The sequence below is a fragment of the Bidens hawaiensis genome, unplaced genomic scaffold (assembly GCF_021521415.1).
Source record: "Bidens hawaiensis isolate Kalapana, Puna unplaced genomic scaffold, B.hawaiensis_p1.1 tig00000097_1, whole genome shotgun sequence".
Lineage (NCBI taxonomy): Eukaryota > Viridiplantae > Streptophyta > Magnoliopsida > Asterales > Asteraceae > Bidens > Bidens hawaiensis.
This window is the reverse complement of record NW_027491017.1, coordinates 3,425,730-3,440,019: the sequence shown is the minus strand read 5'-3', so window position 1 is coordinate 3,440,019 and position 14,290 is coordinate 3,425,730. Positions and strand designations below refer to the sequence as shown.

Below are 14,290 nucleotides of genomic sequence, written 5' to 3'. Positions count from 1 at the left end.
AGAATTTAAGGGGTATTTTTACTCCCTTAAGCCCATGGACCTAAAGCTCATCTTTCTTTTTTGGTCCATAATTTAAACCCTTTAATTAGCCTACTTATCTTTCCTTTATAATTTTATTATTCATTTATTAACTCGAGTAACTTTTCCATCATAACAAATATATAATTTTAAATATTACTATTTAAAATTTTGGATGTTACAATAAGTATGATCATACGCACCCCTAACTACTTTAGCCTTGTGCTAGTAGAATATGGCCTCATTATACGAGTATGTCAGTTGTTACCGATTAGAAAGGATCATTATTTATTTATGATTTTTATACCGCAATAGTTGCTTTTTTATAGTTTCATATACGAGTTGTGGATTTTGCCTCATATTATATATACTCAAAACTATGAAATTGTTCATCAACATTCGTGTTGACAAATATTATTTTATGCATTGTTACAGGTTTGATTATTGGTTGATTGGAGTTTGAAGATGCTATCTTATTTTGAGACCGTTTAGATTATTAGAAGAATGAACAATTAAATCTTATATTTGGTAGTATTTTGTATGAACAAGATGAGTTACTTTTGATGAGTGAATGAAATTAATGAGTTTTTTAAATATTGTCACTTTAATAGTGTCTTGTGTTCTTGAGCAATCCGTTGCATCCCGGCATGTTCCGCCGCCTTTGGTCGGGGTGTGACAAAAAGATTATTAGATGTCAACAAAACTCAAGCCAAGTTCATCCTATTTTAATGCCTAAATGCCCAATCTTATACTTACAGGTTCATTCTCGTCAAATCTCATAACATTATTTATTTAGCAAAAACATACATGACTATCTGTAATATGGAGAGAACACATCAGTAGATTGCTAAAATAAATGCTAACATTTGTAAATTGCTAAAATAAACTGGTGGTGGGTGAAGGTGGTGCTGGATGGAGTTAATGGTGGTGGTGGTAGTGGTGGTACTGGTGATGCACGGTGGGTGGTGGTGGTGTTGGTAGAAGGCAGTGATGGGTGGTGGACGATGATAGACGGTGGTGGCGGTGGACAGTGGTGGTGCTGGATGGTGATAGTGGTATGGTGGGTGGTGGTGGATGGTGGCGGTGGTATTTGGTGGTGGTGGTGGTGGTGGTGGGTGGTGGTGGTGGACAGTGGAGGTGGTGGTGGACGGTGGTGGTGGGTGGTGGACGATGGCGGTGGCAGATGGTGGGTGGTGGGGTGGGCGGTAGTGGTGGCGAATAGTGGGTGGCGGTGGTGGTGATGGTGGACAATGGGTGTTGGTAGGGTATGGTGTTTTAACCTTCTGCGGACGTTATAAAATCTCAGAAGTGGATGAGTCAAGTCTGCACCAAGAAGAGCTTGCGGAGACGTTTTTTAACAAAACGTATTGGAGAAACAATCTGCAGATAGCAATATCTGAGCGTGATCTGCAAGGCGCGGACAAAAGAGGCTGCGCAGACCTTTTTCAAAAAAACAAATAACACCTAAGTGTTTTCAAACAATTTGTAATTTCAAATATAAAGAATCCAAATTAATAGTGAAATATACCCCATTAATTTCTCTTTATGACACATTAAATAGGACTCGTACGTTATAGCTAAACGAATACAAATTTTACGCGTTAAACTGCAAAATAGTTCAACGACTTTGAAAGTTTATATATAAAAAAAATCTTCTATGTAAACTCGCACATTATAGCGAGGACGTCGATAATATTTGTCAATTTATGTAAGAAAAATCAACCACGATAGAGCACCTGATTTACTAAAATTAAAAGTATACCATAAGAGTTATTTTGTACTTTTATAAATACTCTAAAAGAAGGGACCTGAAATATATCACGTGCAATAAAAGCTTCTAAATTTAGCTTGTGAGTAGGGATGAACTCGGGATGAACTCGAGATGGTACCGATACCGGCTTGTACTACTGCAATGAAAGCTTCTAAGTACAAGTACCTAATTGATAAATGCAGTTCAATCGATTCATATACCTACTAACGATAGCATATAACAATACCAAATTGCATTAAAGGGCTCAATATAACAACACTATCAAACTCTATATAAATTCCTTTGGCTTTTACACTAACATTCAATCCTCCTCAAACATGAAAATAAACCGCAAAGTTCTTCACCACCAAAAGAATAATGCTTATTTTTCACACTCAAGAGTAGGTCCAACCTCACAACAACACTTGCGCCTACAACCACTAATGTTGAACAACACTCATTGCCATCAAAGGACCAAAACAAACAATCCATCCTTCCTCGTTGTTTGAATATTGAGGGCTCTCTTCTTTCACAACCATTTAAGACTTTGATGTGATGATTGACACACACTTGATGATCAAATCAAACTCAAACCCTAACCCATAGACTCAAAACAATATTTCCATCAAAGAAAACCAAGTTCCCAACACACCAAGAATCACACCCAAAACAATCATCCCCAAATCCCACATAAGTTCTTCACTCTTCAACTCATTCTTAAACACAATATAATGAAACAAAGCCGGTAACACCAACCCGAGTATGCAACAAGTACTACTCCCAACAAGCGATAAAAAGTCTGCGAAATTCGGCACGAAAAGAGCCACCAAACTCACCGCCATAACCACCACCCATCTCATCCACAAACAATACATCCCATCCCAATACCTTCTCTCCATAACTTCATAAACCGGATGCATCATTAAAGGGAATGTAAAGAAAAGATTCACACAAAGCCCAAATTGCACTAGAGAACTAACAACACCATGACCCATATTCTCTGTAATAATATCCCTTGTATCTTCACCAAAAGCAAAGTAGCCCAACACTCCAAACAACCCATACATACCCGCAATGAAAAACATAGCCCACCCCAAAACCGACCCGAACCGTTTCTTGTCACGCGCTTCTGATTCCAACGGCAACGCCATCCCAATTCCTTCGAACGAAAACAAAGCCACCCCAAGCCCATAACAAAACATGGGAAACGACCCGAACGCCCTAACATTTACCGTCGTTTTTGTGGAGACGACGACGTCTTGGACCATTACAACGCCCATCGCGCAGATATCAACGATATCCGCGAAGATACTCAAAGGGGCTAAAAGTGTCAATGTTGGAATTGCGTTTAAACATAATTGGAATGGAAAACAACTCCATATGTAAAATGTTTTAACATGCATCCCCAAGATATAATCACCACTAGAATTCAACAAATTGGCTAACGTGTTACCAATGAATATCAAATATCCAACACAGAATCCAGCTTGGGATGCTATGATCATAACATCCACGGCAAACCGACCGACCGGGCCGCAAACAACGAACCCGAGATCACCAAAAGAATTAATCTTGGAGTAATTCATCGGGGATTCGAACTTTCTTCGGGTTTCAACTAGCAGCATCATGCCGCGGTATACAAGGCCCGCGACAGCAAAGATCATGACCACTCCGGTGATCCAACCGGTCCGCATGAAGGTGTAGGGGAGGCCGAGAACACCCGCGCCCACGATGGCGATGAAGACGTTGGCGAAGGTCTTCGGTGTCGACGACAACGAATCGGAGAACCCGAGGAGAGGGGAGTCTTCACTAGGAACCGGTCGGGTAACGTTGGAGGATGAAGTGATGTTGCTGCTTTGGGTATCAAACACCATGTTGATTGAATTTGATTGAAGGTTGCATTCAATTATGATTGTTGCTGAATGAAAATGGGGATATTTTCGAACGGAATGTGATATTTTGTAGGGAGAAGAAGAATATGTATTTGAAGATTAATGTGACAGATGTGTGGATGAAGCACGTGTGAATCTGCTTAAATTGAGTACGATGATGGTTGGGTTGTGTTGTGATTTTTGTCACATTTTGTGGGTCCCAGAAATACTTTATAAATTAAAGTTTGTCGTTTCTTTTGAGATTAATGTTATTCCGAGTAAAGAGTTGCATATTGCACTAATTAATAATTATCCTAAAACAAATTAAAAGAGTGCAACTTAAATCTCTTTTGTAATTTTCACTCAAAGGAACGATGAGATACATGATGCCACTCCAAAATGTGAAGCAATCTTACAAGAGAGAAAATTAGCATAATTCACATCATGTACAACTCACTTACTAGAGGGGCAAGCATGCATATAGGGATCATGATAAATAACAAATGACACGCGAAGAAATTAACCTTCAAGGCACACAATATCCAATTAATAAATGAAATCAAGTGATCACAACTTTCATTAGTCAAGTAAATTTTCAAATATTAATATTGTTTATAAGGGTATCCGTGGGTCACTTTGGTCGGCAACACCTCCGCCAACCCTATTTCGATTTAAATTGGGTTGAGTTTCGGCTTAGTGAAACCGATAGAGAGGAAAAGAGAGTGAGAGAGAGAAAAAATGAGCCATCAAACAATCATAATATTCCTTTTTTTAATTTATTAATTTTTAAATTTTTATTCATAAGTCTTCAAACACCCCTAATAAATATCATTAAATTCTCATATCATAGATCTAAAAAGAAGGTAATTGGATTTGGGCCAACTCACCGAAAACCTTCCAAGGCCCATTATTATCTTAAATCAGATTATCTCACCCTAAGTCGTTATAATGAATCCTGTTTTATATTTGTAATTTGTACATGTTAGGCACCCTAAATCGTTATGATCTTGAATATTTGATAGCATGTAAACCATGTCAACATTTATCTGAGATAAAACAAGTACTTTTGCTAAGATGATTTTATTTATTTTTTTATAAAAAAATTATCGAACAACTTATATAAATAAAGTTACAAAGTTCATCTAATAGTGGCTATGGTTAGCCCAGATCAGAAACGAAAGTTAGTGAGCTCGAACCTCGGCTAACACAGGTTGTCAAATGGTGTTGATTATGTCAATATGTCATGCCAAGGCTTCCTACGCGGAAGAAGAGAGCATGAGATATGGACGCTTGTGAACTGACTCTGGGACCACTAATGTGTACCAATTTAACAATCAAAGCGGAAGAAGAGAACATGAGATATGGATGCTTGTGACGAGAACGTCTAGCCCGTAAAGACATTTTCACAAGTCATATTCATCATATGTTAACTCTTCTGCAATCCTCCTTTATTCTATTAGACACTCGTGCGTAGGAAGGTTCTTGGACGGAGCGTAGGTTTGATCGGGTTGTCTTAGGTGTTACCGCTACAATAATTTTCTCTACTAGACCTTGCTATTTTTAAATTGAAACACAGTCCCAAACAAAAACTGCCCATAAATGAAAACAAAACTGATGCCATGTTTTGTTGGCTTCTGATTGATTATTGGACATTAGTTTAGTGTAGTACAAGGAGCAAGTACATGTACAGTACAATGTTGGAACCTATAACATGATTCCTCCCCATCTTCTTGGATGAATATTTTGAGTTGTGTTTATAGAAGTACATCCAGATTGATGTGCTTGTGAACGACGAAGCTCGACCATCGGCAATTTGAATCGAGTCGATTTGACTTTGTTATCTCCGTCGTTTACAAACACATCGAACTAGACATACTTCCTAGGTAACTTGAGGATCAAGGAAGCCTCCAGATGGCCGCGCGCCTTAAGGAGATGCAAATCAGGTAATCCAATAACATGAAAAATCGTTATTTTATATGTTTTTACCATTTCGATTTCATTCATCATATATATATACTATCAATGTATTCAGCAAATCTTTAACCAAACTACTTTCTTATCATACATATGTTTATTGTGTGTATATGGTTCTTAAACGGCTGAGAAGTTCATGGACTATCTTGTTCAAAGCTCGTATCTAGACAAGTTTAAACAAGCTTGAATTGAGACAAGCTCAAACCTATATTGGACCACCGACAACTAGCTAACTAATGAGATCAAGTAAAATGCAGCTTTCCCAGGACATATGACCTTCAGAGGGTTAAGGGTAGAAAACCAGTGAATGCTAGATTCGAACCTTTTGCAGGTCTGAGCAACATGAAAGACCATGTTACATGGTTAGCACCACCACAAAGCCAAAGAGCTTAGGGTTTTTGATTCAAGAATAAGTTTGATGAATATATATATATATGACATCTCTTGTGGCTGTATGAAAATTTGTGTGGTTTGTTTTATACAATAAAATCCAAAATAAGACTCACAAAACTACATGTATCTACGGCTACCTAGTTCTTAGATGAACTTCTGGTACCATTTAAAAAGTTACCTATATCAAGAATTTTTTATTCCCAACTGTTGAAGAGATTTTGGTCCAACAAGAAATACACGCTTTAACAACTGGTGTCGGAAAACAACAACGCCCTTATACGCAGTCCTTGGTACACCATCCTAAATATACCATATAAAACACGAGTTATTATTTATTACATAGCTTGTTTTCAATAAGATAGTGAAATAAATTAAAAGGTCATTAACATGGAAATGTGATACCTTCCACTCTTCAAAAATGCCAAATTGTCGGGCAATGTTTTCAAAATGTGATTGATCGGTATAATGAATACGCACGTCTCCATTGACATTATTCGTTTTCAAAACAAGATCATTTCCATATGTAGGCTTTGCATTTTTCAAGAGGTCAGCAAAATGCTTCACAAACTTATCCTGCAAACAAAGAACTAACCATAAGTCATATTCAAAATGTCAATTAAACGAATTTTAATTGTGAAATATGTACCTCCATTAGGTAGCTCAAGTTGGTTGACTTCCAATCAACCTTAATAAACAATAATAATTAATGAAATGACAAAATACCAAAGAACCCACATTATATATGTAAAATATAAGTTGTTACATACCTTAACATTGTTCAGTTTGATAGGTTTTAGATATTGTTCGAAGAACTGTCCTAAACTAGAGCCCTGGAAAAAAAAAATTAATCAAGTATTTCTGAAAATTCATAAAAAAGTAACCAACTTATTTTAGGCCAGAAAAAAATAATTTATTTAATTACTTATGACAAACATTTTCCAGTGCGTGTCAAGGAAAAAAGTCAACATGATCAGAGGTGACGCGCTTTCATTTTTTACCAGTTACCAGGTCAGATTAGCTTAAACTGAAATTCTTGAAAGTTGGTCACCTTAAATTAACATTTTTGACGATTTTATGCTTTTTTCTGGCATAAAATATGAAACTAATTCATGTTTAAACAAAAATTCTAATAGAAGATACCTACATGCTCCCCAAAATTGTAAGTTCTGCATACTTCTGGACGAATAAATTGCCGCCCTTTGTGATTTTCTTTTAATCTTAACCAATCATCCCAGTAAGTACTATCATGTCAAAGAAAATTCTCACTTGAAATAAAAATATAAATAAACATAAGAAATGATTGCATCTTTTAAAGGATATGCTTTTGGCCATTTTGGAGAAAGCTCATCCCATGTAGGTTTAGTTAGCATCCATCCAAGACCAGGGAAAAAATCAGACCGATATAACGCATCTGTAAGATGTGGCGTTTAAGCAGACACGCAGTTCGTGTTTGGAGAATTAACAAAAGGAAGATAATGCGTTTCACTGTTTAAAGTAAGCAGAAGTAAGACTTACAAGGATCATGCACAAATTGTTTTTGCCCGTTGTCATTCCACGAAGAGATAGCCATGATTGACCTATCACGGTTTTAACAATACGGATTGCAATATTAATAATTATTTAAATCTAACAGATTTCATAAATACAGAGTATAGCATACGTTATCATAACTAGGTCTGTAAATGTACCGAGTGAACACGAACCAAGCATGTTCGTGTTCATTATTTCAATTTTAACCAAACAAAAGATTGAAAATGAACAACTAAACGAATGGGTATTTCTTGTTAGTGTTCATTCGACAAGAAAATGAGTAAGCTCGTGTATGTTCGTTCATCAAAAATATAAATGAACGAGTATAACTTAACATAGACAAACGAGCATAACCGAAATAGAACCAATGTTTTGAGCTTGAAGGAGCGGATTTGGTAAAAAGGCTACTCGATTCCATGCCTAGGCCATTTCTTCAAATTGTTGTGTCAGTTAAACAATGTTTCGAATTGGATACGATGCTCTTTGACGAAAGTGTTGGAAGATTGAAAGCATATGAGGAGCCAGGAAATGGATGACATTCAAGGTGGTTTGCTGTTACCTATCAAGAAAATCCGCACGGGTGTAAACATTGTGGTGTTGGAAGTTTAAACCGAGATGACTTTGGATGTGGTTGGGGAAGAACCGAAGAAGTCGTGGGTACGTGAAGAGCCGAGACGGTAATGAGTGTTTCCGGGATAAAAGCCACGTGAAATGTTATAAGTGTGGTGAATTTGATCACTACAACGAGTGTCCAAAACTGAATCAAGAAGCGAATTTAATTGAAGAGGAACCGATTTTGGGTCCCTGGTTAAATTAGCCATGTGAATTAATAAATGATTAAGGAGGTGATCGTTGGTTAATCGTTATATACCGAGTCACAAGTATGGGTCATCAGTTGGTATTTAATATCATTTCTAGTTTAAAGGTATATGAATTAAGCTAAAGGTTCACATGGATCACATGCTAGAACCTTAAATTAAGCATTATTATTTTATATTTTGGTTTATTGAATTAGTTAGGCTTGGTATTTGGGTTTCACGGACTCATATGGAAGTGTACGTTGGTGGTGCACATCAGGTACAAGATTACGCCATACCTAGTACCGGTTTTATAGGTAGTATTTTATTTGCTATTTTCTTGTTAGCACGTTGCTGTTGTGTACGGCTAATATATCGCCTCTTCTGTTTGATGAATAAAGCTGCGTTGTCCACCTTTTACTTTCTGAATTCACTCTAAAATAATTATACATCTTTCTCCTGCACTTTCATATCGACCAAAGTGCGTTTGTTCTTTTTATTGAGGCCCGATAACCATCACTTGGTAACAGAGCAACTTCAAGCTGGATCAGATCCAACTTACAACCCCTTCAAACGAACGAAGCTCTGATACCAACTACCATGTGTTGGTTATCAGGCCTCAATAAAAAGAACAGAAGCACTTGATCGAGATGAAAGTGCAGGAGAAAGATGTATAATTATCTTAGAATGAAGGCCAAAAAGTAAAAGGTGAACAGTGCAACTTTATTCATTAAACAAAAGAGGCCATATATAGCCACGCATAACAGCAATGTGCTAACATGAAAATAGCAAATAAAACCTAGAGAGTCGGTACTACGTATGACCCAATCTTCTACCTTACGTGCACCACCAACGTACACGGTAAGCGAGCCTTTAAACTAAAAATGATATAAAATACCAACTGACGACCCATACTCGTGAGTCATGACCCGGTAAATAAACGATTAACCCAGCAATCACCTCCTTAATCATTTATTCATTCCATTCATTCAAATGGCTATTATTAACCGAGACCCAAAATTGGTTCCTTTTCAATTCGCTTCTTGATTTTTCAATTTCACGCTCATAGTAGTAGTGACCAAATTCACCACACTTATAATATTTCACGTGGCTTTTATCCCGAAAACACTCATTACCATCTCGACTCTTCACAGAACCACGATCTCTTCCCGGCCACATCCAAAGTGATCTTGGTTTGAACTTCCAACGCCACAATGTTTACACCTGCGCAGTTTTTCTTGACTAGCTAACAACAAACAACCTTGAATGCTCCTTTTATTTGCTTTTGTGATTGTTCAACCTTTGATCAGTTTCCGCTTACAACCCCTTCAAATGAGATGAACTGATGACCGATACTCATGACCCGGAAATAAACAATTAACAATTAAAATTGAACATATTAAAAACATAAACGAATGAACTTAAACTAACGAACATAATCAAACGAACATAAATGAACGAACAATACATGCATTGTTCGTTTATTAACTAAATATACAAAAAGTCTGTTCATGTTCGTTCGATTATATAATTAAATGAACTTCCCGCCATACGGCTCACTGACCGTTTGGCTCATAGTTTATGCAGAAGACTTACTTATCTTTATCAAGTAGATCCGCTCCAGCCTCAAAATAATCAAAAAAGTCAGGGGCAATCTCCATATCATCTGCATCCAACAAGTAACCATTATCAGCATTTTGTTTTCATATTTTAAGAAAAAATATGTTAAACAAAGTGATATACTTTAAAGCCCATACCTTCAAGTATGATAACCCGATCAAAATTATGTTTGTAAAACAACTGATCGAGTGCCCACTTGTAGTGACCTGGTAATACGGCCGTAAATTGGTATTCCATCCAAAAAAGTTTAATTAAATTTTTTACTAACGGGCTATCTTGTAATATGCAATTAGCTCCCCGGGCCTTTCAGAAATTACAGGTTCATAATCCAAGTGCTGCAAGAATAAGAAGATAGATTTCAGCACATTAAAACTAGAGGTGGCAAATGGTTCGGGTCAAAATGGGCATTTTAAAGTGGGTTGGGTCGGGTTGGACCACACTTTTTCGCCCCTTTTTTAGTATTATAAATACTAGATATGATTATGAGGACTTTATTATTAAATACTAGCTTTTTAATAAAAAAAAAGACATTGTAAAGCATATAAATACACTTTGGGCCACTTTCAACCCGTTTACACATTTGACCCATTTGAGGTCAAATATAATCCAGCCCAGTTCTGAAAAAATAACCTGCATGTAGGTCAGCTGATCATAACCCATAGCCTTTGTTCTAACATCCGCATTTGACCCGTCCTGAAAATAATAATATTAATATTCACATATTATCCTTAACTAATGTTTGAACAGCGAGTGTATTAAGACTGTTATATATACCTGTGACACAAACATCGGAAACTTTAACGCAACAGAGCTATGATATCTAAAAATCACAAAGAATGGAGATATAGTTAGTTTATGAAGTTTAGTTAACTTATTATAAAAATAAAAAGTAGGATGATATTTACATACAACATACTTTAAGATAGATTTAATGGTCCGTTCAAGATAATCAGCACGATTGCAGGCCATAATCACAACAGCTGCCACTGGCACCTAGAACGATGAAGTATATTCATGTATAATAAAAATCAAGAAATTAAAATAAAGTATTGATATTTTAATCCAAACCTGTGCATTCCGTATCAAACTTCTATCGCCTTTCTCTAACGATTAATAAAAAAGAAGCCTTTTATTATTCCAAGATGAGAACTTTATAAAATAGATGATCATGATGATGAGATGAGCTTACTTTCAAGATCTTGAACAGCCTTCAGTTGTTCACACGCGTTTTCTTGACGTTTTATTTTCTCTGAAACATCAGTAAATAAGACAAAATACCACTATGCATGTAAATGAAATGAACATTCGTTCGGCAGGAAGTTCGTTTATTTAAGTTTACTTAACAGGCAATCGAACAAGAACAAACCTTTTTGTACATTTGGTTAAAGAACATGAACACAAGTCTCATTCATTCATTTATGTTCATTTATATTCGTCAGTTTACATTTTTTTAGTTCGTGCGTTTACGTTTGTTTATATATTCATTTTAATTCTTTACAGGCCCACTACAATTTAATCTTATTTTTATAAAAATAGGATACCACCAATTACAATTCACTCTAAATTAAATATCACTCATTACGACTAAATCTAGTTTTATGAGTTTTATAGGCCCAAAAGATTGATTCACGTTTAATTGTCATTGGCGTCCGCACAATTAAGTTAAGTTTGTTCCTCTATGTTCAGCTTCATTCGCTTGTGAACCGTTCATTTATACTATTAGCAAACGAACATGACTCGTTTTCTTAATGAACTACATGATCAAGAAAACCTAGTTCGTTAAAATGCTTGTGTTCGATCGCTTGTTCAACTAAAGTTAAACCAACATGCCCTGTTTGTATTTGTTTGGTTCGTTTATGATCCAGTACCTTCCAAGCCGACAGCATTTTCCTGATGAGTGCCAATTTGACCGATTAGTAACCGCATCTGATTCCTGCAATGATTTTCAGCTTCCACCTGTTATGAACATAAGATTCAATCATTCACAAAATCACTTAATCCCCATAAACAATAACCCAATTATTATCACAATCTTGTAGAACAATATCATAATTAAAAGCCCCAAAGTGTGTGCGGTGTGGTGTTGGGCAGCAAGTGTATATGTATATGTATACTTACAGCAGCTGCAAGTGTATCTGCATACTGAGATTGTGTGGAAAACAGCTTCACCTAATAATGTATTAATAATCTAATCAAACAAACTAGAAACTGAAGTATAAATATGAGAAAACTGAAAATTGGGTATTCATTGAAAGATAATAATAATAATAATTAAGAATTAGGTGAAAGAAAGAGAGAGACCTGTGTGTAGATGAATGCAAGTGCAACGAGTATCAGCAGCAGATATCTCAAATCAAAGCAGGACCATCTTCCCATTTTTATTGGATCAAACTAAAATATGAATTCATTCGCCTGGGTTTTTAAGACTCTTCTTGCGGGTCAACGCTTATGGGTTAGTAAGATTTTTACTTTTATTCGGCTTTGGCTGGGATACAAACCGAAATGTGAAACATAACTTTAAAGCTAAGGCGTGTTCGTTTCACGGACGTAATGGAATGGAATCGGAATTGAAATTTGTATAGGAATTGGAATTTAAATGAATTGGAATTGGAATTGGAACATTCTCATAGGAATGGAATTTGATGGAATTTCCAATTCCATCTAACGTGTTTGGTTGGCCAATGAGTCGAAGGCAATCACTTTGACCCACTCTACTAATGACCCATAACGTTTTCCGCTGGTGATCCAAACCGCTTCCACCCGGCCCGCTTTCGTTTTTTCTTTGTTTCGTTATTTTTTTCAGTTTCATTTCAGTTCGTTTTTTTTTTGCTTCAGTTGGTTAGTTTATTGGGTTTTGTTCAGGCTCGGTTTCGATTTTTTGGGTTCGTTTAGGTTGGTTTTTCGTTTTCTGTTTTCTTCGAGTTCGTTTTTTTTTTTTGCTTATTTTGTTCAGTTTTTTGGGTTTCGGCCCGTTTCGTGTTTTTGGTTCGTTTTTTCGGTTTTTGTTTGGTTCAAGTTCGTTTTTTTGCTTATTTTGTTCATTTTTTTGGGTTTCGGCCCGTTTCGGTTTTTTTGATTCGTTTATGCTGTTTTATCGGTTTCTGTGTTGGTTCAAGTTCGTTTTTTGCTTATTTTGTTCATTTTCTTGGGTTTCGGCCCGTTTTGGTTTTTTTGGTTCGTTTATGATGTTTTTTTTTGGGTTTATATCTGGTTCAAGTTCATTTTTTGCTTATTTTATTCACTTTTTTTTTGTTTCGGCCCGTTTTGGTTTTTTTGGTTCGTTTATGTCATTTTTTTTTGTTTCGTTTCCGTTCGGGTTTAATTTTTTGTTTCGTTTTGTTTGTTTCCCTTTTTTTGTTTCATTTCAGTCGGTTTACTCGGTTCGGTTTAACTTTTATTTTGGTTAGTTTTTTTTGTTCGGTTTATGTTTTTTTTCTGTTTCGTTTTGGTTAGTTCAGTTTCGTTTCATTTCGGTTTCTATTCTTTGTTTCGTTTTGGTCCATGAAATGGCTGGGGCGTCGGCAGACCGGGTCGGGTTGAGCCGAACTGACCCTTGCGTCAAACCGAACACAAACTGACGCGGGGTGCCGAACCGAAGCGAGCTGACCCGGGGCGTTGACCCAAACGCGACCCGGCCCGGAGCATTGAGCTGAAAGCGCTAAGACTCGAAGCGTCGACCTGAATGTGAACACCCCTGAAATGTCGACCCGAACGCGACCATGTTAGTTGCCCAATTGAAGATTCCATCAAATTTACTTGAATTCCTTCACATGATGGAAGGATTTAGAATCCCTTTGTTTAAAGGAATTTGAAGGAATTGAATTCCAATTCCAATTCCAATTCCAATTCCTTGTCAACCGAACACACCAAAATGGAATTAAGATTCCAATTCCAACGAAACGAACACTTCATGTCATTGGATTTTAATTCCAATTCCTTTGAATTCCCACGAATCATGTGAAACTAACGCGCCAAAGTTAATTAATTAATAATAGGTCATGGCTTAAATTTGGGTGACGGTGACTCCGGTCCATTCAGTTTTAAAATATTCAGCTAATTATGTACCGTCATTTCTCCCGTTTAAGGTATATTCCCACGATTAGTTTACTTTAGTGCATGTATTTTTTAGATTTTGTTTTCATCTCATGTATACATTCTTGGGATTCTACACTTGTACCTTCTTTTAACTTATTTTTGAGATAAATTCTAAGTTATAAAATTGTAACTTAGTAAAAAAACTATTCTCCCTTGTATTAAACAATCTCAAACATCTTCTTTTAACTTTTTAATGAGTTATAAGTCATAAGTTGATTAAAATAAGCAATCCCAAACACCCC

At 36.3% G+C, this 14,290-nt stretch overlaps 1 protein-coding gene and 1 pseudogene across 1 annotated transcript; both read right to left on the bottom strand.

Annotated features, from left to right (window-relative positions):
- Positions 1-2,335: 2,335 nt before the first annotated feature.
- LOC143562526 (amino acid transporter AVT3B pseudogene) lies at positions 2,336-3,667 on the bottom strand (annotated as a pseudogene).
- A 2,505-nt stretch (positions 3,668-6,172) lies between these two features.
- LOC143562422 (alpha-1,3-mannosyl-glycoprotein 2-beta-N-acetylglucosaminyltransferase-like) lies at positions 6,173-12,379 on the bottom strand. The gene is made up of 18 exons (XM_077050245.1): positions 12,255-12,379; positions 12,072-12,122; positions 11,822-11,909; positions 11,143-11,202; positions 11,022-11,056; positions 10,870-10,946; positions 10,728-10,773; positions 10,584-10,646; positions 10,222-10,288; positions 10,091-10,159; positions 9,930-9,999; positions 7,522-7,583; positions 7,327-7,417; positions 7,151-7,244; positions 6,774-6,836; positions 6,653-6,691; positions 6,409-6,579; positions 6,173-6,306 (listed from the first exon to the last, which is right to left on the bottom strand). Exons 1-18 carry the CDS (start codon positions 12,327-12,329, stop codon positions 6,190-6,192), a joined length of 1,338 nt encoding a protein of 445 aa, XP_076906360.1. The 5' UTR covers positions 12,330-12,379; the 3' UTR covers positions 6,173-6,189.
- Between the last annotated feature and the right edge of the window lie 1,911 nt (positions 12,380-14,290).

Bases quoted from the DNA above. Each gene is read 5' to 3' on its own strand.
- LOC143562422 (XM_077050245.1), bottom strand. From the start codon at position 12,329: ATGGGAAGATGGTCCTGCTTTGATTTGAGATATCTGCTGCTGATACTC. The intron at 11,203-11,821 runs GTACTGGATCAT...CTGATGTTTCAG, and splicing joins AAATGCTGTCGGCTTGGAAG to AGAAAATAAAACGTCAAGAA. The intron at 10,289-10,583 runs GTTATTTTTTCA...TTATTCTTGCAG, and splicing joins ATCAGCTGACCTACATGCAG to CACTTGGATTATGAACCTGT.